Source organism: Microtus pennsylvanicus, chromosome 17 (assembly GCF_037038515.1).
Source record: "Microtus pennsylvanicus isolate mMicPen1 chromosome 17, mMicPen1.hap1, whole genome shotgun sequence".
Classification (NCBI taxonomy): domain Eukaryota; kingdom Metazoa; phylum Chordata; class Mammalia; order Rodentia; family Cricetidae; genus Microtus; species Microtus pennsylvanicus.
This window is the reverse complement of record NC_134595.1, coordinates 34423551-34447858: the sequence shown is the minus strand read 5'-3', so window position 1 is coordinate 34447858 and position 24308 is coordinate 34423551. Positions and strand designations below refer to the sequence as shown.

The window sequence follows — 24308 nt, the reverse complement described above, 5'->3', positions numbered from 1 at the left end:
GCACGTGCATGTCACAGCGTCTTTCCTTCACCCCGTGGGTCATGCAGATTACACCCAGGTCTTCAGGCTTGACATCTAGTACCTTTACAAGCTGAGCCATCCCGCCAGCTCTCTCTAAGTGAACAGTTATGTTCTTACCAGCCCAACAGACGACTCCTTCTTAAGGGGAGGATGAGAGCTGGAGAGACGGCTCAACAGTTAAGAGCACTGACTGCTTTTTTCCAGAGGACCTGAGTTTAATTCCCAGCACTCCCATGGCAGCTCACAACCCTCTGTAACTCTAGTTGTAGGGGACCTCACAGCCTCTTCTGGCCTCTGTAGGCACCAGGCACACAGGTGGTGCACAGACAGACATGTAGGCAAAACACCCACACATAAAATAAAAACAAGCCGGGCGATGGTGGCACACGCCTTTAATCCCAGCACTCGGGAGGCAGAGGTAGGCGGATCTCTGTGAGTTCGAGACCAGCCTGGTCTACAGAGCTAGTTCCAGGACAGGCTCCAAAGCCACAGAGAAACCCTGTCTCGAAAAACCAAAAAAATAAAATAAAATAAAAACAAAAAATAAAGGGTGGGCAGAGTATATTGTCTACGAACATTATTTTAAGACCAGAAAGAGAATAGCACAAATTATGTTGGTTTTTGTTTTTCGAGGCAGGGTTTTTCTGTGTTGTCCTGGCTATCCTGAAACTCACTCTGTAGAACAGGCTGGCCTCCAGAGACCTACCCTCCTCTGCCTCCTAAATAGATACTGGGATTAAAGCATGTGCCACCACTACCACCTGGTTACAAAGCATGTTATTAAACCTGGGCACTGAAGAGGTGGAAATTCATGGCCCGTTTCTGCATACTCGGTGGGGTGCCCAGGTACCTCTCTAGCATGTTCCTTTGGCAGGCCTGGCCTCTGCAAAGTTCTCAGCCTCTCCCTATAAGGTCATGTAAGGACTGAGCAGGCAGAGGAAATGAATGGGTTCCCTAGCTGGCAGGGCTCAGAGCTTCCTGAAGCAGAGAGGGTGGGTGGAGGGCTGGGACTGAGAGACTCCCCCTTTCAGAGATTAGTCTCCTCTGCACCCCATTTTGAGAAACTACCAGCTGGAGGCAGACTCTCAGTTTGATGCTGTGCAAGGCAGACTTTCAAAATAAGTAAGGAAAAGTGTCCACAATGATTCTATTACTTGCCTCCAGATAGATAGTTCTAGAAAAATGTGTCAGGATATCAGAGCACTGGGGGCTCTTAGGGCCAGAATGAGGGTTAGAGAGAGTCCTTTTTCTCGGCTTTTTCCTCAGATCTGGGTTTGGCAAGGATCCTGTCAGTGGTGAAAGGCCTGGACCAGAGACACAACTGTTCAAAGGTCTCGACAGCTTAAAAAGGCTTTGTGACCCAGACCAAGACTGTGATGCTGCAGAGGCCAGGCTGCTCTGTTCTCACTCGGCTGCCATCGTGTACCGCCCTTCTCAGAGCCCTTGGATGCAGCAGGGGGGTTGTCAGTGCCCTGGTCTCCCCAGAAGGCGCGTGCTACTTCCTTACCCTAAGCTTTAGCCTTCCAGCTTCTCCGGAGAGAAGGCTGGGAAGACACTGGCCTTTCTCCCCTTCCATGGTTGTTCTTGGAGCTCAAAATGTTTATTTCCTAACCTTCACTCAGGAAGGGACCATCGTGACCAGGCAGAAGGGAAATGGAGGCACGGGACGGGGCAGTGACTCAGCTGGGTCATCCTGGGTCACACACACTGCCTTGCGCAGAGACCTGGATCCAGACTGTGTCAAAACAGAAGAGGGTCCCAGCAATCAGCTGAGCTACTTTCTTTGTTCCCTAGTGCCGCCCCCACCACACCAGGAGAATGCTGCCCTGAGCCAGGCCCTGTGGCTACCAGAAAAACAGGTCCTGAACTGCCTCAGGATCATTTGCCTTGATCTAGGGTCTGAGAAGGCTTTCCAGGGCCGGTTCTGCATTGAAGTAAAGCAACGAGAGAGAGGGCACCGCAATAGAAACAGGGTCCTAAATCACCCGGAGCATGGGGATTTTAGGAAGTCAAGGGCAGGTGTAGTTATCCTCAGGATCCCCAGTCACTATGGAGGCCCTGGGAGGTCCTTTGGTTGTCCTGCACTCTTGGGTTACACAAAGAGGACTGTTCCTCAGTCTCAATCCATGGAGAAAAACAGCCGAGAGGACAGGTGGCCCGGTCTCGCTCTGTCTGAGTGGATTCAGACCCTTGCAGTTTAAGTTTGTCTGCAATGTTCTGTGCCTACCCGAAGACACCTGGATCTCGCAACCAGTCTTTCTCTGAACTGAGGCTGGGAAGAGGATGGGCTTGGCTGCAGGGTGGAGGCGCCCGAGGTCGGCGGAGCTGGCGGAGGTAGGAAATGGAGGAAAACACAGCCTGGGCGGCCAGCGTGGTTTTCTGGGAACGCCTCAGCCTCCAGACCGCCGGGCTAGCGAGCCGGAGCCCGGGTTCCTGGAAGCGGGCACCGGAGGAAGGTGGGGTGGAATGACTGCTTCCCAAGACTCTGCCAAGACCTCCAGCTGACTCCGTCCTTCCCAGGCTCGAGGTCACGGCAGCAACACCCCAAATGTCAGGCCATAGGGCAAATCTCTCCCCTAGCTGGGTGCGATCTGGGTGGGTAGCGGCGGCGCCCGGTTGGGAAGAGTCTTATCCCGGCGGGCAACGTATACTCAACACCACCACCTGCCGGTCGGTCTGCAACCCTGCCAGGCATCTCTGCGTCACCAAGGCCGTGGTCCCAGGCTGTGGATCATCCTCACTCCAGCGACAGAGGGTTTGCAGGGCCAGCCATCAAGTTCTAAGTTCTCTCCAGAGTTTGCTGTGCATGGAGTGTCAACCCAGGGTCAGTTCTTTTTAATTTTTTCCTCACCAGGCCCGTAGTTCGTCCTCTGGATTCGGGGGGGGGGGGCAGTCCACATCAAATGAATAGTCCTGGGCTCCAGGAGAGGTTTATATTTTACCTGTGATCACAGGTTCAAGGTGGTTCCTGAGACAGTTATTAGAGAGAGTGAAACTTGACGTACCTCTATTATCCTGTTTATTGTTAGACTAATGAACCATGTCCTCATTAGGTCACTTGTCACATCTCACACTTTAGCTCCCCCGTGAGTCTCATTTTAGAAACAGCCATCATAATATAAGTAGGTATAGGGCAAGGAAGACTGGTGCTTGGGTTAAGACTACAAGAACACGCTACTGAAATGTGGTACATTTACACAATGGAGTACTACACAGCAGAACAAAAGAACGACATCTTGAAATTTGCAAGAAAATAGATGGAGCTAGAAAACATTATTTTGAGTGGGGGTAACCCAGACCCAGAAAGACAGTTACCAAATGTACTCACTCATAAGTGGTTTCTAAACATAAAGCAAAGAAAACCAACCCACAAATCACAATCCCAGAGAACCTAGACAAGAATGAGGATTCTAAGAGAGACATACATGGATCTAATTTACACGGGAAGTAGAAAAAGATGAGAACTCTTGAGTAAATTGGGAGCATGGGGACCTTTGGAGAGGGTTGAAGGGGAGGGGAGAGGCAGGGAGGGGAGCAGAGAAAAGTGTATAGCTCAATAAAAATCAATTAAAAAAAAAAAAAGAACATGCTCCTGGCTTGCAGGAGCTCCTCCGGAGCATCCCTTCCAAGACAGAGAAGAGCAGAGGAACTGAATATGGTTTCCAGGTTCCCATGAAACACAACTTACTGGGAGTTTTGTTGTTTGTTTGTTTGTTTTTGTTCATTCTGTTGGTTTTTTTTTTGACACAAGGTTTTTCTGTCTAGCCCTGGCTGTCCTGGACTCAATCTATAGACCAGGCTGTCCTCAGACTCAGAAATCTGCCTGCCTCCGCCTCCTGAATACTGGGAAAGGCATGAGCCACTGTGACCCAAAACTTGCTGGGTTTCAAGGTGTGCTGAGTGCAGGAAATCACCCTAAAGTGGACCCTCTAGCATAGCATCCTCTCGCCCACCCAGTGTGACTCCTTCTGAGCTCAAAACACATACCTTGCGATGCTCACTCCCCCACCCCCTTCACTTTCTTCCATTCTCTTCCTTCCTTCTCTCTTTATCTTTTTTCTCTTATTCTTAAAAAAAAACAGTTTAAAGGCGGGTGGCAGTGGTGCACACCTTTAATTCCAGCACTTGGGAAGCAAAGGCAGGCGGATCTCTGTGAGTTTGAGGCCAGCCTGGTCTACAGGGTAAGTTCCAGGTCATCAGGACTGTCACACAAAGAAACCCTGTCTTGAAAAACAAAAAATAAATAAATAAAAAAGTTTAAAACTTGTTTAGTGGCCATTGTGTCTGTGACTAAAACCACCAGCGAAGAGTGGAGTATGATTACTTTGAAGCCATCTTGGAAGCCATGTTTGCCAGTTCACAATCCCTCTCGGCCTGAGTCTTTGTGTTGACCTCATCCAAGTCACTGTAGTATTAGTGTTGTAATGATCTAACCCCAGGGACACAGCAAAGACACCACTCTACAGCCCCGCTGGCTCCCCTATCATCCCCGTGTTCAGACACGCTGTCCCCAGGTGCTTCCAAGACAACTGTCCTAGGATAGCTGGAGTTTCCCTGCATCTTCATCTCTGTAATCCAAGCAGTTCTGGGAAAACCATGAAGGAGAGCAGTGGTTCTCAGCCTTCCCAAAGCCGCAGACCCTTTAATCCAGTTCCTCACGTTGTGGTGACCCCCAACCATAAAATTATTTCTGTTGCTACTTTGTAACTGCAATTTTGCTACTGCTATGGACTGTAATGTAAACACCCATGCTGTCTGATGGTCTTAGGTGACCCCTTGTGAAAGGGTCATTCGACCCCAAAGGGGTTGCAACCCATAGGTTAAGAACTTCTGCCTTGGAAGCTGGCAAGATCCCAGTTCTTCCAGAGATCCACCTGCCTCTGCCTCCCAATTAAAGGCATGTGCAACCACTTTCCGGCAAGGTGTTTTTGAAAAAAATGAGTTCTGGGGCTGGAGAGATGGTTCAGAGGGTAAGATTACTATCTGCTATTCCAAAGGACCTGGATTGATTCCAGCACCCACATAGCAGTTTATAACCATCCGTAACTCCTCCCAGGAGATCTTTGTGGCCCTCTTCTGACCTTCAAGGGCACCAGGCATGCATATAGTACATGAACAAACATACACAATATTCATATACATAAAATAATAAATACATGAATCTTTAAAAGTAACAAAAAACAGAGAAAATATAATTTTTAAAAGAGAGAGCTCAAGAGAGCTCTGTGATCTTCCCAAAGTTCAGGGTTCAGTCCTCAGCATCCACATTGGTGGTTCACAGCTGCTCATTGCTCCCGCTGCAGGGGACCTGGTGCCCTTTTACTGGCCTCCACAGACACCCACACATACACGGCATACGCTCATACAAACACATAAATAAATAAATCTGTTTAAAAGAAGATGGAGCTATTTTTGAATTCTGTGGCACACCACAGAGACCCATTCCCCCACTCCCACCCATGCACCCCTCTAGAGTACCCAGGGTTGGGACCACAGAGGGCTGAAGACTGATGTTTCCCCAACCCTGAATGCAGGGCTTGGCCTGTGCCTTTGATGTCCAGCGTGCAGCTGAAGATGATGGCTGACGGGCTCTGCAAACCCAAGGGTTTACTTTGAGGGCGAGTTTTTCCCAGCAGCCATGTCTCGATAATCCTTGAATCTGAGTGATGGGTTTATGGGGATTCGTTAAAGTGGTCATTACTCTTCCATTTATTTGAAGTTTTCATAATTAATATTTTGATTTTTTTCTTGGACCCACTGGTGGGATTTGTCCTGCTTTGAGGAAGCTAGAGAGTAAATGAGAGCCTTGGCAAGGTCTAAGAGCCTGGGAGTTGAACCATTCGGCTCAGTAGATTGCTTTGAACCCATGGGGCAGTGAGGACAGAGGCACTTCAGTACTGAGCAGAAGACGCTGCAAAGCTAAGTGGGTAGGGGGCTAGAAACATGGCTCAAAGTTACGAGCACTTACTGCTCCTGCAGAGGACCTGGGTTCAGTTCCTAACACCCACATCTGGAGACTCAGAATCACTGGCTTATCTCCCATTCTGGGGACCCAACTCCCTCTTCTGACCCCTTCGGGCTCCTGTTTATACAGAGTGTGCATAAATTCGCACAGGCCCACACACGTGTATAAAGTAATAAACAGGAGCAGCAAGATGACTCTGCGGATGAAGATGCTTGCTACCAAGTCTTCTTAGCCTGACAACCTAAGTTTGATCTTCTGGTGTGCAGGCATACATGCAGGCAGAACACTATACACAATAAATAAAAAATAATAATCTAAAATTAAATAAAAAATGAACCCTCCATTGCAGAAGTCCCTTTGAGCTTAGATGACATTGTAACTAATAAAGTAGATTTGGTCTCTGACATACACCCTCCCCTCCTTCCTGACACAGATCTAATCCCTTGGACTTTCCTGGGTGATAGGAGATGTCTGTGGTCCAGTGAAGATACTCTGGCTCCTGGCTAGAGACTGGTCACCAGGAAGAGAAAGCCATGGTTAGAGACTGGAGATTTCCACTGTCAATCGGAAGGCAGCCACTATAAAAATCCCTGAATGCCTACTTCTGCCTACCATACCGTGCAGGGCGTTAGTGGGGTCTCAAGGTACCCTGATCTTTACCTTACCCTGTGTTCCACCTCATAATCTACCTGTTCATCTGTATCCTTCACAGAATTCTTTCTAATGAACCAGAAGATGTGTTTCCCTGAATTTAATACGCCATCCAGGCAGATGCATAGGACCAAGGGAAGGGGGCTGTTCCGAGAACCTTGATTTCAGAGTCATATAGTTAGAGTGCATTGGGATAGAATAGGATAGCCGTATGATTGGCATGTGAACTCTGGAGGCACTCCTGTAGACCGAGTCCTTTCCCTATGGAATCTGACTGCGGCTGCAGGTTGCTACTATCAGACCTGAATTTGTGCACACCCAAATTAGTGTCTGCAGGAGATTACTCCACATATAATGGAAAGCCTCCACAGATCTAGTGTCGGAAGCGAAGTCATGGGTTTCATGTACACATAGCAAAGCTAGTCTCTTTTCCCATTTGAAAGACGTATGTAGAAATTATGCCTCTACTATCTAAACCTCTTTGTTCACAATAGATCCCATTTAAGGAGAAAACACAGTGGATCAGAGGATTCTGGAGGACAAGTGTGACTCACAGATTGGCTGGAAGAGCTGCTCAGGGGTAAGGGATTTCCAAATGGGGGATTTATCAGGCCAAACCAGTGGGGTTCCATGAGCAGAACACAAGCACAACAAGTTAGTCCCTCCTGAAACAAAGACATGGTTGCAAGGTGGGCATAACAAGGTAGTCATAAGAACAGGTAGTCATAACAAGGTAAGTCATAAGTGGTCATATAATCTTTTGAAACAAAGGTAGGGTTGGTTATAAATAACTTTTTGAAACAAAGTCACAATTGTCATTCCTAGAACAGGCAGTACAGAATCGTTTGTAGTTAAGATTACAGGTAGGGCGTAGCCCAACCCTTGAGAAACAGAGATTTAATCATAAACAGGAATGAACCTAGTCTGGCTTTACTATAAGATGGCTTTTAAGTCTAAGATGAAGGCAGGCTGGTTCTTCAGGCCCCAGCACTTTCTCTGCAGCATTCTGGGTGACGGTGATGATTTCATTGTCTCAGGCTTTTCCACACAGTGAAGAACATAAGTGTAAGTTTCCCTGGGTGCCATTTTACAGTGCTGTGACCGTACTCCAGAGAAAAATCCCTGGAAAGGACGGCTCCTGGCTCTGTTCAGATTTGCTCAGACAGGTCACATGATACTCTGAACCAATCTGTGGCTAGAGGGATGGAGTCAATTTAGACGTCTGGACCATCTGATTATCTCTGTGGTCAGGGAGGGGATGGGTTGTGTGTGTTATTGTTCTCAAACAACTCAATCCCAGAGTTTCAGAGCTGGCCCACGGTGCCCGGTGATGGGGATAGGCGGCAGGCTGAGCCAAGGTTGTACAGAGTTCAACTTACTGGAGATTTACCCACAGAAGCATGACTTGCAGGTAGATCTCTACAATTTGGGTCAAACGACCTTTACAACTTGGGGCTTTCTACAGCAGTCAGGGGCATAAGTGACTTCATTCAAGTTGGAATGTACCTGGTTTATCTCAGGCTAATATCAAAGAGTCAGGCATATTCCTGGCACCAGGGTCCAGTCCTCCAGTCCTACATACCGCTCTCATGGATTTGGCTATTTATGGTATGCTGAGAAACTATTTGTGGGAAACCAACCAGGATTACTCAAGGGTGATGCTGACAGCTATAACTCAACATGGTTGTTGTCAGATTACACTGAATCCATAGTTACCAAGCGGGAGAGGCATGCTCGATACAATGAGTATAATCCCAGGAGTCAGACAAATGCATCTAGAAGTGAAAAAACTATTTCCATGATCCATGTATGTGTTTCTGCTTGTGTATATGCATGGTCTATGTACATGTATGCAGGTCTGTGCATGTGCTTTCAAGCGACTGTGGAGGTCAAAGGTGAACATAAAAAGACCTTCTTTGGGCAAGCTAGAGAGATGGCTCAGAGGTTAAGAGCACTGGCTGCTCTTCCAGAAGTCCTGAGTTCAATTCCCAGCAACCACATGGTGGTTCACAATCAAGATCTGGTGCCCCCTTCAGGTGTGCATGCATACATGCAGGCACAATACTATATATATATAGATTAAGTAGAATCTTAAGAAATACCTTCTCAAGCCGGGCGGTGGTGGCACACGCCTTTAATCCCAGCACTCGGGAGGCAGAGGCAGGCGGATCTCTGTGAGTTCGAGACCAGCCTGGTCTACAAGAGCTAGTTCCAGGACAGGCTCCAAAACCACAGAGAAACCCTGTCTCGAAAAGCCAAAAAAAAAAAAAAGAAAAAGAAATACCTTCTCTGATCATTCTTCATTTTATTATTATTTTTTTTTTGAGGCAGGGTCTCTCACTGAACCTGGAACTCATCCATTTAGGGAGGTTGGCTGGCCAATTAACCCCAGGGATCCACTTGTGTCTGCCTCCAATTGACTGGGGTTACAGACAGCAGACCTAGCTCTTCAGTGGGCTCTGGGACTCAAATCTTCATGCTTCTACAGCAGGTAGTTTACTGACTGAGCCATCTTTCTACTCCCTGGAGGTGTTTTTATTGTTGGTCGGAGCTTAGAGGCATAAACACCTGTGTCAGGTTTGTTCTTCCCCAGTTCTGTGAGCTCTGAGGAATCCCCTCCCATATACCTTTTTAAATATATCTAATTTAAAATGTATTCATTTATATTTTTATTCGTTTTCATGTGTCTTCTTGTTTGTGCGCCCCCTATGTGCAGTGCCTGGGAGTGCAGAAAAAAATCATCCAGTAACTGGAATTGCAGATGGTTGTGAGCCTCCAAGTGGGTATGAGGAACAAACTTGGATTCTCCAGAAGCTTTTAATGGCTGAGCCATCTCTCTAGCCCTAGATTTTATTTTTTACACGTATATTTATTTGGCTTACATATAGGATGTACCATGTACATGCATTGCCCTTGGAAGCCAGAAGAGAGTATTAGAGACCCTGGAACTGGAGTTACGGATGGTTGTAAGCTGCCATGCTGGGAATCAAACTGGTCCACTAGCAGCCAGTGCTCTTAACTGTCAAGTCCCTGAGGGCTCTACCTCATGTAACTCATTTTATCAAAGACAAAACCTGGACACTTAAGAAGATGGATTTTATTCAAGTAATTGCAATAGGGAGAGCAGGGTCTCCACCTAACTCTTGCTTGGGGAGATGAGATGGTTTACGGTTAGAGTGTATTATGGTTAAATTTATGGATGATTCATAGTTAGATTTATGGTCAGCCCTCAGCAGAAGACCCAGAGATGTTTATTTCTGACTGGCTTCAGGGAGTGGGTAGTTTCCACCTTCAGTTAATCAGCTAGGAGATAAAGGGAAGCTGAAAGGTCAGTGATGGCCGTGTCATGGACAGGGAATCAGTCAACTGCAAGTTTGGAATTTGAGTTGCATGGGATTCATGAGGAAGAGGGGACAGTTTTATCTGAGTCTTCCCAGAACACAAGAAGGGGGATTTTGGAAATCAAGGTGGTGGGGAATGTGTTAACTGTGGCTGTTTTGCAGATGCAGTGAATTTAATAAAGCACAACAGTGTGTGCCTATAACACGCTGAGCCCATTATCCATCCCATAGATGTCAAAGCCAATCAAAGAACCTATATAGACTTGCTTATATGATGCTGGGCACAAATACAGTTGCATATTTAACAAATAAAAACACAAAATATAGCGCCATATATGTACAATACAACATAGCAGTATTGCGGATACATTCCTGCTAAAGTTATCTGAAATTTAGAGATAATTGGCTATCCTATATTTTACTTGGTATCCCCTGGTACATAGATACGCTGACAATAAATGTTAACTGAGAATACACCAAGGGAAAGTTATTTTCAAGTCACATTACCTGGACAGGACATAATACTCTCTTCTTGCAAAATCTAGCCTTGCTTGAAAGACGTTCTAACTTCTAAAAGCAACGACAGGGCAGAGAGCTCAGGAGATCGGGGCCTCAGACCACCCTAGGGCTTCCTTAAAGGGGAGGTCAGCTTCCTTCTCCAACCTTTGGGAGTCTCCCACTTTTTTGAGGGTCTGGGAAGTGGAAATATATAGACTTCCATACAGAGACTCAGCACTCCTAGAGAAGGGAAAGGTTTTGTTTGTTTGTTTGTTTTTTCTTGCCTTCAGCACTGAGTTTGGACCAGGGTAAGAAGAGTAGACCTGAATACAATAATGAGGGTGGACTGGGCAGAGCCTTGAGTACTGTTTAATGCACGCGCAGGCTTCCCAGAGTTCCTTCTGTCGCCGGGCTAGGAGGAAAGCGCCTTTAGCATCTAAACCATCTCGCCAGTCTCCGTCTCTTGCTTGTTTACAAACCTAAATTCACACAAAAAGACAAACGTGACACTAATAGCCTCTGGGAGATTTTGTCGTAGGTGGAAGTGTGATGCTCCGACCTGAATTAAACATCCAGAATCAGCTAAAGAACCCCGAACGCCACGCGACTTAAAGCTCTCTCACTTCCGCTGCACACCGCTTACGCGGCCGCCCGCACACCCAGAATACCCCGCGCCGGCTTCGCCCTGCGCGATTGGCCGCTTCGCCTCACGTGACCCCGCGGTGGCCGTTGCCGGGGTGACGGCGGGAGAGCTGGCAGTCCGGAGGGGAGAGAGCGCAACCCTGTAGCTGGTAAGTGCGGCCCTCGAAGCGGCTGGGCCCCGTGGCACAGGCCTGGGAACCCCGCGTGGGTGGCTAGCCATGTCAGTCCTGGCTCCTACATGGCCGGGGCCTGAGGCAGCCGCCTGCGCATCCCAAGCGTTCATTGCTTCCCCCAGGAACCCCTCGCTCAGCTGCGGTGGGGTGGACTTGGAGTGGCCCCAGGTCGTCTAGCTGAGCATTGGCAGTGAGATCCCATGGCTTGGGGCGTTTAGTTCCCTCTCTCCCCATAGTTTTCATGAGTAGATTTTCCTCCCAGTTCATTCTCTGATTTTACTGAATCTAAGTGGAAGCATGGTACTTGCAATACAAATTCATCTTCGTATTCAGCCAGATGTAGGCCTAAATCTCTCTCACAGATGGAAATGCAGAAGTCGTCCCCGCGTACCAAAACACGATGGATAGCCCCCTTCTTTCTCCACAAAGTAGATCCTTCTCCCAGAAGCAGTCTGGACTAATTCAACTAAGCTAAGGAGCTAAGGAGGCGGGACCTCCACCCAACAAAAAGGGTTCTCAGACGGGTGACCTTGAACTCACAAGAGGTGTGCACTTGCTGACCAAGCCTGATGACCAGGGTTGAAACCCTAGGACCCACATGTTGGAAGGAGCAAACCAACTGATGCATATTCTCTTGCAATATCAGCCCAGATTTAATTCTAGCTTTGCAGCCTTCCAGAAGTGAATGTGAATTTGCTCATGAGGTGAGGCACTGTCTTAGCTAGAGTTTCTATTGCTGTGATGAAACAGCATGACCAAAAACAATACGGGGAGGAAAGGGTTTGCTTTGCTTACAGTTCCTCATCACTGTTCATCAGTCAGGGTAGGAACTCAAGCAGGGCATGACCTGGAGGCAGGAGCCAATGCTGAGGCCGTGGAGGGGTGCTGCTTGTTGTCTTGCTCCCTGTGGCTTGCTCAGTCTGCTTTTTAACTTAATTAATTTATTTGGTTTTTCAAGACAAGGTTTTTCTGTATAGCTCTGGCTGGCCTGGAACTTACTCTGTAGACCAGGCTGGCCTCAAGTTCAAAGATCCACTTGCCTCTGGCCTCTGCCTCCCTAGTACTGAAATTAAAGGTGAGTCTCTGTCATCACACAGAGCGTTCAGTCTGCCTGCTTTCTTTTTTTAAAAAAAGGTTTATTTATTATATGTGTATGAGGTTTTTTTTTTGTTTTTTGTTTTTGTTTTGTTTTGTTTTTTTCCGAGACAGCGTTTCTCCGTAGCTTTTGGTTCCTGTCCTGGAACTAGCTCTTGTAGACCAGGCTGCCCTCAAACTGACAGAGATCCGCCTGCCTCTGCCTCCCTGGGATTAAAGGCGTGCGCCACCACCGCCCGGCTGTGTATGAGTATTTTTGCCTGCATGTATATATATGTGCACCATGTGCATGCCTATTGTCATGGATTCCCTTGAAACTGGAATTACAGACAGTTATGACCTGTCAGTGGGTGCTGGGAATTAAACCCAGGTCCTACAGGGGAGCGGCCAATTCTCCAACCCCTGACAGCCTTTTTGCTTATAGGAGTTCCCCTCCTTACCTCTGTACTTGTCTCGGAAATTTCAACATCTTGACCTGCCCGTTTTCCTATTCCTATTTTCAGCATGTTTTCCTCCATCCTCCGCACCCATGCGCTCAGTGGTAGTAAGCCTCTTGTTACCGTGTCATGCTTAAAAGTGCAATAACGCCTTCTCTCCCACTCAGACCCCTGCATTCCAAATCACTGGAATGTCTCACACACACACACACACACACACACACACACACACACACACACACCATTTTTGGCTTTTCAAGACAGGGTTTCTCAGTGTAGCTCTGGCTGTCCTGAAACTCTCTTTGTAGACCAGGCTGGCCTTGAACTCGACAGAGATCCCCCCCTGCCCCTGCCCCTGCCTCCCAAGTGCTGGGATTAAAGGTGTGCACCGCACCGCCACCACTTGGCTGGACTGTGCCTGCTTTTGCAGTGCGCTGACAGTGTTACCTCACTGTGCAGCACCCTTGGTGCCCTTGCTTCCCCGACCCTGACCTAACCTAACTTCTGTGTTCCATCATTGTTTCTCTTCTTTCTTCTAGGAAGGCCTCACCTGGTAACTGAGCACAGACAGTTAGAGGTGTCTGGAGAAAGCAATGGTACCGCAGACTGGTGCTATCTTAGGTTTAGTAGTCCATATAGCTTCAGTGATCTCAGAATTCTTGATACCCTGTCACGTTGCCTTAGTCAGTGTGGTTCCTACCTTCCCTAATCTTCAAACTATTCCCTCTTTTTTTTTTTTTTTTTTGGTTTTTCGAGACAGGGTTTCTCTGTGGCTTTGGAGCCTGTCCTGGAACTCCCTTTGTAGACCAGGCTGGCCTCGAACTCACAGAGATCCGCCTGCCTCTGCCTCCCAAGTGCTGGGATTAAAGGCGTGCGTCACCACCGCCCGGCGCTATTCCCTCTTTCTAATGAGACAGTGACCTCAGCTCTTGTTTTCGTTTTCTTCCCTGAGTCCCTTTCCATTCAGCTCCAGACCTGTCAGGACCTGACTGTCTAACAGGCATCAAAGGCGTAGGGCCACACACGATGCTTGCCTTGAGTTATTGAAGGGGATTCTGATGCAGCTGCATCAACGACAGGGTTCGGAAGTCAGCCAGTGGGAACTGCTCTGGGAAGCTGCAGTACTTGGGAGTGCTGGGCTACGTAGATGGGTGGTTTGGCAGGTCTCTCTGGGTGGGCACCTTTAAGTGAAGACCAAGCAAGATGTAGATGTTTGCAGGAAGAGCCTCGAAACAGATGGAATTGTGTCCTTGCAGGTCCTTGAGGGCAGGACATCCTGTGGGCATCACTGAGTTTTCATATATGCTGAAACGGACAGCCAGTGGTTCAAGTCAGCAGATCAGTGAAAAGCTCCAAAATGCTTAGAGAGATGGGCCTGAGGAGTCTGCCTTCATGTGCTACAAAATGCTTAGAGAGATGGGCCTGAGGAGTCTGCCTTCATCTGGAGGGTCCCAGACACACCTGCCGCGTGCTGGGATGACAGGAGTGTGTGCCACACGCTTCCCTTCCCGAGTGCTAGGATTCCAGACATGTGCCACCACCCCGGTTTATGAGGTGCGACAGGGCTCTATGCCTTCTAGTTAAACACTCTACCAATAGACCCACAGCTCAGCTCTCAGGATTTCTACCATTGCTCTGAGGAATCGCCATGAACATGGTGACCTGAAGTAGTGCAGGCTTAGTGTCCTGAAGTTCTGAGACCAGAAGCCTGCAATGAACATTTCCTGTGCACAGTCACACAAAGCCCCTGATTGGACCACTCCTAAGGGGACTCAGATGTGTGTGCCGAATTCAGGTCTTGGCGGCTTATTTATTTCAGGACAAGGTAGAGGACAGTGTACCTTGCTTCCCAGTTCCTGCCTTCCTTCCCTCCTTGACATGATCATACTTCTGTCTACAAAGCCTGCAGTGATAGGTCCATCTTTCTGCATCTTGTCCCTCTGACACTGGCCTTCCTGCCCCCCTTTCCTCTGGAATCTCTTGGGTGCTCTGGTAATCCAGGCTTACCTCTGATTGAAGGACAGCTGATTATCTTAATGCCACCTGCATCCTTAAATCTCCCTAGTCATGTGGCTCCAGTTGTCCTGTAGTTACAGGTTCTGGGGATTACTATGTGCCTGTCTTTGGGGCCCTGTATTCTCTCCACCACAGCCGCCCATTTGCGATTTCTCAGGTGGTTGAAATTAACCTTTGTCTTACGTTTTTGTCTTGTAGAGATTTCTGCCGTGAGAATTGCTAGTAACAATTCACTATGGGGGATATCCTGGCCCATGAATCTGAATTACTTGGACTGGTGAAAGAGGTAGTTATATGAAACACAAGTCACAGAAAAGCCTTTTTCTTAAAAAGAGATTATTTGTGTGTTTATGTCTGTATGAGTGTTTGTATTGTGTGTGTGATGGCTGATGGAGGCCACGGTGGGACATTGGATCCCTTGAAGCTGGAGTTGCAGACATTTGTGAGCTACCCTTTGTAGGTACTGGGGTTGGAACTCAAGTCCCCAAAACATGTATTTTAGAATGCAGTAGGACCAGAGAGATGGCTCAGTGGTTAAGATCACTGGCTGCTTTTCCAGAAGACCTAGTTTTGCTTCTCAGCACCTGTATGATAATTTATAACTATTAGTAATTCTAGTCTCAGGGAATCCAACACCCTCTTCTGGCTTCTGTGGATAGCAGACATGGATGTGGTACACAGATATACCTATAGACTACAACACCCATACACATAAAAATAAAAATGAATAAATATTTAAAAACAAAGCTAAAATGTAGCTAGAATGACTTGGTGGTTAAAGTATTGACTGCTCTTCCAGAGGACCCAGGTTTGGTTCCCGGCCCCCACACATGGCTAACAGCCATCTATAATTGCAGTTTCAAAGGCTTTGCCATCTTCTGGCTTTGTGGGTGCTGCATGCATGTGGCGCTCAGATATACTTGCAGACAAGCTACCTGTGCACATGTTATAAAAATAAATAAATCCTTAAAATATAGCAGGCTTACACATGTAATCCAGGTGCTTGGGAGGCTTCAGCAGGTCAGTCTGGACTTTATACAGAGACCCTGTTATAAAAACAAATGAGTAAATGAATATACAAATAACTAGTAAGCTGAAGCAAATTCTTTCTACTTTGTAATCTTTTATCTTTCAATCATTACATGATTTTCTACTTCATTCACTCATTCTTGAGTGTGTGTTTGATTGGGTCTCATGTAGCCTAGGATGGCCTTGAAATCCTTATCCTCCTGCCTCTGCCTTCCCAGTGCAGGGATCACAGGCTTGTGCCTTCTTTGACTTAGGGCCATGTAGATTTGCTACACTGAAAGCTTGGGTAGAGTAGGGTTCAGGCAGACTTCTGAGGTTTGGAGTTGAAAACATGGATGCTGTTCATTGTGAGTGGACTGTGAGCTGTGCCTTGGGACAGTGGAGGAAGACGGGTGTCCACTTTGGATAGGCAGCTTGGTTCATCGTGGTGATGGTGTAACTGCTGTAGCTGGCACTGCAAGGACCGTGGACAGCCCCGGAGACCCAGCCACAGTTAGGAAAGGTGGAACGTGGTGTGACTGACTCCGACTGAAAGGACGTGTGAAGAACAGTATTAGAGCGGTGTTCTCACCCCGCAGGAGGCTCACTGCTAACATTTCCCATTTTAATGCTCTATTCTCCTGTTAGAATTATTTCTAATTCTATTCCAGATGGATTCTAGCAAACCAAAAACCATCCAATCATTTTGCATTTTTCAGACTGCATCACTTTCATTTCTATTCATAATAAAAATGATGGGGCTGGAGAGACGGCTTAGTGTTTAGGAGCACGTATTGCTCATGCAGAGGACCCAGATTCGGTTCCCAAAACCCATCTAGGGTGGCTCATAACCACCTGTAGTTCCAGCCCCAGAAAATCTGATATTTTATCTGGAATCTGTGGGCGCCTGTTTTCTGTAAGAATAATTGACAAAAAGATGTTTGTTTATGGCCGTATGTTTCAACATATGTATGATTGATGTACTGAGGTAATCACCTGATTAAACTAATTAAGTCCCCCATCTTGTGTTTCTTTACATTCTTCCTTTCTTCTTCTTTCCTTCCTCTGGTTGTGTTAAGAGCACTTGACACAAACAGCAGCCAGGCAGTGCTGGTGCATGCCTTTAATCCCAACACCCAGGAGGCAGAGACTGGAAGATCTTTGTAAGTTCAAGGCCAACCTGATCTACAGAGCAAGTTCCAGGACAGGTTCCAAAGCTACAGAGAAACCCTGTCTCATACAACTACCAAAAAAAAAAAAAAGAAAACCACTTAAAATCACCTCTGCAAGCAAATCTCAAATGTGCTTGTGCTTTGCTGTCACCTTGTTGAATATTAGCTCACAGGCTTTACTCATTTTGCACAACTAAAATTTATCCCAAACTGTTTTCTCAGTGCCTGGCAACTGCCATTGTGCTGTCTGCTTCTGTAAGCATGGCTGTTTAGGTCATGCACATAATTTCAATATTTATCTTTTTGTGCCTGGCCTATTCCATGTAATGTATATCCCCCCCCAGTGTTATTCATGTTACCAGTGACAGGATTTCCTAGACTGTAATATTTTATTTTATTACCATGTTGATGGACATTTTATTACCATGTTGATGGACATTTAGGTTCATCCCATGTCTTGGCAGTCTTGAATAATGTTGCAGAAATACACATGTGCAGATAGCACTTTTAAAAATGGATTTTAGGTGGGTGGTGGTGGCGCATGCGTTAAATCCCAGCACTCGGGAGGCAGAGGCAGGCGGGTCTCTGTGAGTTCGAGGCCAGCCTGGTCTACAGAGTGAGTTCCAGGACAGGTTCCAAAGCTACAGAGAAACCCTGTCTTGAAAGGCGAAAAAAGAAGAAAAGAAAAGAAATGGATTTTATTTTCTTCCTATCTATACCCAAAAATGTGATTGCTGGATCATAGGGTAGTTCTGACTTTTTGTTGAGTGATTTGTTATTTAACAATTGCATACATATATGTACATAATATGTTGTAATTACTTTCCTTCCTAGTTTTAGTCTTTCGAGGAACCTCCATTTATTTCCATTATAGCTGTGTTGGTCTCCATTGCCACAAATAGTATATAAGAGTATAGAAGGGTCTCTCTCTCTAATTCCTGCTAGCTCTTATCTTTTTGAAGACTTATTTTATGATTTATGTGTTTGTGTACATGTATGTACATTCGAGTGCAGGTGCTCATTGAGCCTGGAGAGGGCATTGGATCCTCTGGAGCTGGAGTTACACAGGAAGTTGTGAGCCTCCTGATGTGGGTGCTGGGAATTAAGCTTGGGTTCTCTGCAAGAGCATCACGAGCTGCGCCATTCCCAGGTCTTGTCTTTTTGATAGTAGACATTCTTGTGGGTGTGGTTTTGAGCATATTTCTGTTGGCTTTTTATATGTCTGCATTAGAGTGATGTATGTTCAGGGCATTTGACTATTTAATTGGATTATTTGGAATTTGTTGGGGTTTTTGTTTGTTGTTGTTGTTCCTGAATTATGTTCTCTGTCCCAGTATTTAGATTTTGCTGAATTTGAGGACACCTTGAAGACATTTTCAAAAGAATGCAAAGTAAAAGGAAAGCCATTATCTAAAACTGTAGGTGGATCACTAAAGAAGGACTCCAAGTCACTAGTAATCCAGGTGAGACTATGCCCCGTCTTCAGCTCTGGGAAGAGGCTTGTGACGGTCTGAAAATTGCAAGTTCTTCAAAGCTAGGTAAAAATAGGCCAAAGCTATCAGGAATGCACCAAGAATATGAGGCATCAAGGCATCATATGTTAAACACATTGGGATGGTCGCTATCAAAAACAAACAAACAAACAAACACAAATAAACAGCAGGGGCTGTAGTGGTGGCTCAGCAGTTGAGAGCACTGGCTGCTCTTCCAGAGGACCCAGGTTTAATTCCCAGCACCACATGGTGGCTCACAACCATCTGTCACTTCAGTTTCAATAGATCTGACACCCTGTTTCAGCATGCATGTGGTGCACAGACATACACGTTGGCAAAGCACCCACACACAAAATAAATCTACATCCCTCCAACAATGTAGGAGGTCCTCACTTCATCTGTCTTTGCTAGTACTTGTTCTTTTCTAGTGTGTGTTTAATGTTTATTTGTCTTTATTTTTTGGTTATCCAATCAGTAACTAGTAGATAATACTGTATATTATTACACTCATGCCACCCTGTCATAGTGCCCCACTGATTGATTTCCAAACAAAAATCCTCAGAGCAAAAGAGGAGTATAGTTGCACATGCCCTATTCCCAGCACTTGGGAGGCTGAGGCGGGAAGTCAAGATGAGGGAATCTAGCAAAAAACTGGGCTAGAAAGATGGCTTAGTGCGTAAACACACTTGCTCCCAACCCTAAGGACCTGAGTTTTATTGCTAGGACTATGTGGTCGGAGAGCCAGCTCCCAACAGTTGTCTTTTGACCTTCACATACACACTGTGGTGGCATGTGCGTCCATACGTTACACACATACACATACATGCATACACTCTCCCTAAATTGATGTAATTAAAATATTCTTTTAGAAACTCAAACAATAAAACTGTCTGGAGTAGTGGTTAAGCAAAATCTTCTGATGGTTGGTGGCCTTAAGCTGATGTTCTTAGGCCTAGTCCCAGCAGCAGTGTGATTGGTGGGATGCATGCATTCCCATCTTGGTGACCCTGGCTAACAGAAGGTCATTTGTGGCCATAGTAACAGTGGATTTTTTGTGTGTAAAGGTTATCTTAAAGCAAGGACCATTTCCAGGTACAGATGTGATGGTTATGACATAGCAAAGGTTTGTAATTTCAGGTTCACAAATGCAGATCTAGAATAATTGTAGACAGACCATTTGATATGTAGAGTCTACCAAGACATGTTGTAAGAAACTTCATGACTGTAAGCCTTAAAATACCAGGGAAGTCTGCATACCTCTTCCACAGTCAGAGAGCTCTCAGCCTCCAGAGTAGCTGGCAGGGATGCAGGGGACTCAGAAGAGGGGATCATCGGGGTGCGCCTGGCCCAGCAGCACATCCGTGGGCAAAGTCACTGCACCGTTATAGTCTTGGTTCTCAAGAGAGTGAGGAGCCTCTGCCCACGTCCCCACTCTAATGGGGGCTGTGCATGGCCACCTGTGCTTTGTTCTAGCAGCCTGCATCCACAGTGGCTAACAGGCCGCCTGTTTGGAGGAGATAGAAATGCTTTATTGGGCTTGCTTTAAAAAGTTCTGAGTTTCAGCTAGTCTGTGGTGGTGCACGTCTCTAATCTCAGCACTCTGGAGGCAGAGGCAAGCGGATTTCTGAGTTTGAGACCAGCCTGGTCTACAGAGTGAGTTCCAGGACAGCCAGGTCTACACAGAGAAACCCTGTCTCAAAAAACAAACAAAAAAGTTGTGGGTTGACTAGAATGGGTGGTAGTAGCTCAGGGTGAAGGCAGCACTTTGAGAACTGTTGTTCTTCATCTTGGAGTTTCTGTAGTCCTCCCAGGGAGCCTTCAGTGCACTCATGCCTGTGAATCCTCCAGCCTCAGAACTGTTTTCAAGGCTTTAGTGTTTCATAGAGTTCCCCTGGGTATTGCAATGGCTGAAAAGCTTGGAGTGGTCACAGAGGCTGCAGCCAAAGGAGCCTCTGGGAAGGAGTGTGTACGTAGCTAGTAGTAGGTAGATGGTGAGAGTTTGGAGTGTTGGAAGAATGAGCATCATCTAGGATTCTTGTTTTGTCTTTTCCGCAGAAGGATCTGGTGGCAGCGTTTGACGATGGAGACCAGAAGTTATTCTTCGATTTGTGGGAGGGACATGTTCCCAGCTCCATCAGAGATACTGACTCTCTGGCCCAGAAGCTGGAGTTCTACCTTCACATCCATTTCGCCATCTATCCTCTGAAGTATTCTGGAGGCAGGCCGGTAAGCTGATTTGGGGTTTCAGTCTGAGTTAGCTAACAGGCTGTCATGGATTTCAAGGAAGCATTGATTCAGTTTTGTGACCATTTTATCATGGTGCATCTTATGCCCTGATAAACAATCTTTTTTTTAAATTTATTATGTATACAATGGTCTGTCTGCATGTATGTCTGCACACCAGAAGAAAGCACCAGATCTCATTATAAATGGTTGTGAGCCACCATGTGGGTGTTGGGAATTGAACTCAGGACCTCTGGAAAAGCAGCCAGTGCTCTTAACCTCTGAGCCATCTCTCCAGCCCCCTGATAAACAATCTTTGGCTACATTCTCAGAAGTTTATTTTCTAATTTATGTGCAGATTTTGGTAATTTATGTGGTCAGTTCAATTTTTTTCCTAAACACCTCAGGTTCTCAAGAGACTCATCAAAACAAGTTTGCTTTATTTAGTAACTTGGTGTATCTAAGAAAAGGCATAGACCGTACATTTATATGCAAGTAATGGAGAAGTAGTAATGAAGGTGCATGGGTAGCTTGAATTTAGCTTCTGCTACCTTTTCCTAGATGGGCTGGAGATGCAGAAAGGGAGGCAGAGGGCTAGCTTGTCAAGCCACTGTGGTAGATGAGCTTTCAGTTATGTTTGAAACAGCAAAGAACACAGAGCTGACATTTGATCACTCATAGTAACACTGACCTGAGTTCCTGTGGGAACTCATTGGAGTGTCAGGGACACCAGTGGAGGGCTCAGTGGTGAGGGAGTATCTCCACACTCCATGAAGTAGTTCCTTTAAGTATGACCCTTGTGGGGAGGGGCAGACCCTCTTTGGTGTTTGTTATTGTTTTGTTTTGTTCTGTTTCGGTCCACCTTATTTCTGTCTATAAATTTTTCTGTTTTGATGTAATATGGAAGTCAGGGTTATCTGTTTTCTAAATCCAGTGCTCAGAAGAGGGCCTTATGGCCTAGGTTGAGTGAGGTTTGTTACAGGAATATGAAGGTGGGGTCTGTGTGGTAGAGGATAAAAGTACTAGTTCTAAAGCCTCAGTGTCCACATTGAAGCCAGAGAGGAGTGAGTCCTTGAATTGGGATGTGTATGGATCAGTGATGGAGGGGTCCCTTGAGTTGGGTTGTGTGTGGTTCAGTGATGGAGGGGTCCCTTGAGTTGGGTTATATGTGGATCAGTGATGGAGGGGGTCCCTTGAGTTGGGTTGTGTGTGGTTCAGTGATGGAGGGGTCCCTTGAGTTGGGTTGTGTGTGGTTCAGTGATGGAGGGGTCCCTTGAGTTGGGTTATATGTGGATCAGTGATGGAGAGATCCCTTGAGTTGGGTTATATGTGGATCAGTGATGGAGGGGTCCCTTGAGTTGGGTTGTATGTGGTTCAGTGATGGAGGGGTCCCTTGAGTTGGGTTATATGTGGATCAGTGATGGAGAGATCCCTTGAGTTGGGTTATATGTGGATCAGTGATGGAGGGGTCCCTTGAGTTGGGTTGTGTGTGGTTCAGTGATGGAGGAGTCCCTTGAGTTGGGTTATATGTGGATCAGTGATGGAGAGATCCCTTGAGTTGGGTTATATGTGGATCAGTGATGGAGGGGTCCCTTGAGTTGGGTTGTGTGTGGATCAGTGATGGAGGGGTCCCTTGAGTTGGGTTGTGTGTGGATCAGTGATGGAGGGGTCCCTTGAGTTGGGTTGTGTGTGGTTCAGTGATGGAGGGGTCCCTTGAGTTGGGTTGTGTGTGGATCAGTGATGGAGGGGTCCCTTGAGTTGGGTTGTGTGGAACAGTGATGGAGGGGTTCCTTGAGTTGGATTGTGTGTGGAACAGTGATGTAGGCACAGTCAATCCTTAGCTTCATAAGGGAAGGAGAACCCTTCTGTTTCAGGAAACTACAAAGATGTGTCGTTCCCCTTTAGAAACCTCTCTGAGGGCAACATGGGAATGCTTAGAAATGTTTCTATGTCTGGAAAGTGGAAGCAATGGTGGCTGCATCTCACAATGGGAGAATTAGTCAAATAGATTATGATAGACGAGGTGAAATTAGTTCTGATATTGAAAAGGATGTTCATGAAGCTTTTTGAGGATGTGAGAAGATGTTGCTATGATGTAAAGGAACATGTGAACTACACATTGGTCTTCTGGCATTCCTGTCTAAAGTGATGTCAGACCCTGGAGCAGTGTGCCTTGTCAGGCCAGATAGCGAAGTGCTAGTGGCATGGCGGGAACCTAGGGGGCCTCACGGAGTGGACAGGGTGAACAGGAGGATTGAACACTGAGCCAAAGACCCTGAACACATGTCCTCCTTCTTCTAGGACAAGCAGGAGCTAGAGGAGAAGATTTCGTATTTCAAAACCTACCTGGAAACCAAAGGGGCTGCCTTGAGCCAGACCACGGAGTTTCTTCCATTCTATGCCCTCCCTTTTGTGCCTAACCCTATGGTCCACCCCTCATTCAAAGAACTCTTCCAGGTAAGCAGCTTCCTGGGCATCTGTCAGAGCCTGGACCGCACTGTTGAATTGGTGGTTTCTGAACAATGCTTTGAAAGACCTAAGTTTTAGCCTCATAATTATTATTTTATTAAAGACCTTATTTATATAATTATTCTATTAAATGGTTGGATACTGTTTGACTTACTTTTAACCATCCTGTGCTAGCTGTGGTTGTATGTTCTTGCACATATATGTAAATCTGTAAGGGACATAAAAAGACCTTGAAGCAGCCCAGTTAGATGTCAGTAGTGACATGTAGAAAGAAATTGGGTTGTAGTCTCAGAAGTACTAAGGATGTGTACTCTGCACGAACGGAGCCACATCAGACACTAGAGAAGACTCATCATATGATCCCTTTGCAGTTGGCAAAGCAAACAAACGTAGGTTTTATCCACACACAAACCCGTGCACACACATCAGATCAGTTTTTAAAACATCATATAGTAAAATTGATTTTTGGACAGCTACAGTTGTGTGGATTTTAACATGTTCCTAGGTATAACTACTGCCACCACCATCGAGGTACAGAATTTTCATCAGTCACTCCTAAGAACTGCCTTTGCAGATGCTTCTACCCCACCTCTCTGCCAGGCAATCACTTTCATTGTATTTTATTTTATTTTATTTATTTTTCCATTCAAAAATTTACACTTCCTCCCCTCCTCCCATTCCCCTCCCGCTCCCCCACTCAGCCTCCTCCCTTCCCCTCCCTCCTTAAGAGAGGGCAGGGTTCCCTGCCCTGTGGGAAGTCCAAGGCCCTCCCCCCTACATCTAAGCCTAGGAAGCTGTGCGTCCAAATAGACTAGGGTCCCAAAAAGCCAGTACATGCAGTAGAAACAAGTCCGAGTGCCTTTATCAATGGCTTTTCAGTCAGCCCCTATTGTCAGCCACAATCAGAGAGTCCGTTTTGATCACATGCTCGGTCAGTCCCAGTCCAGCTGGATTTGATGAGCTCTCATTAGAACAGGCACACTGCCTTAGTGGATGGACCAACCCCTTGAGGTCCTAACTTCCTTTCTCGTCTTCTTCCTCCTTCTACTCTTCAACTGGACCTTGGGGGCTCAGTCCGTTGCTCTGATGAGGGTCTCTGTCTAT

General features: G+C 46.5%; 1 protein-coding gene across 2 annotated transcripts in view; it reads left to right on the top strand.

Moving 5' to 3' along the window:
* The first annotated feature begins 11187 nt into the window (after nucleotides 1-11187).
* Armc9 (armadillo repeat containing 9) overlaps nucleotides 11188-24308 on the top strand; it is a 114243-nt gene continuing 101122 nt past the window's right edge. For both annotated transcript variants that reach the window (XM_075951459.1, XM_075951461.1), the window contains exons 1-5: nucleotides 11188-11267; nucleotides 15038-15125; nucleotides 18354-18482; nucleotides 20568-20738; nucleotides 23037-23192. In XM_075951459.1, the coding sequence (XP_075807574.1) occupies nucleotides 15075-15125; nucleotides 18354-18482; nucleotides 20568-20738; nucleotides 23037-23192 (507 nt within the window). In that variant the 5' untranslated portion in view covers nucleotides 11188-11267; nucleotides 15038-15074. The remainder of the gene's footprint in view (nucleotides 11268-15037; nucleotides 15126-18353; nucleotides 18483-20567; nucleotides 20739-23036; nucleotides 23193-24308) is intronic.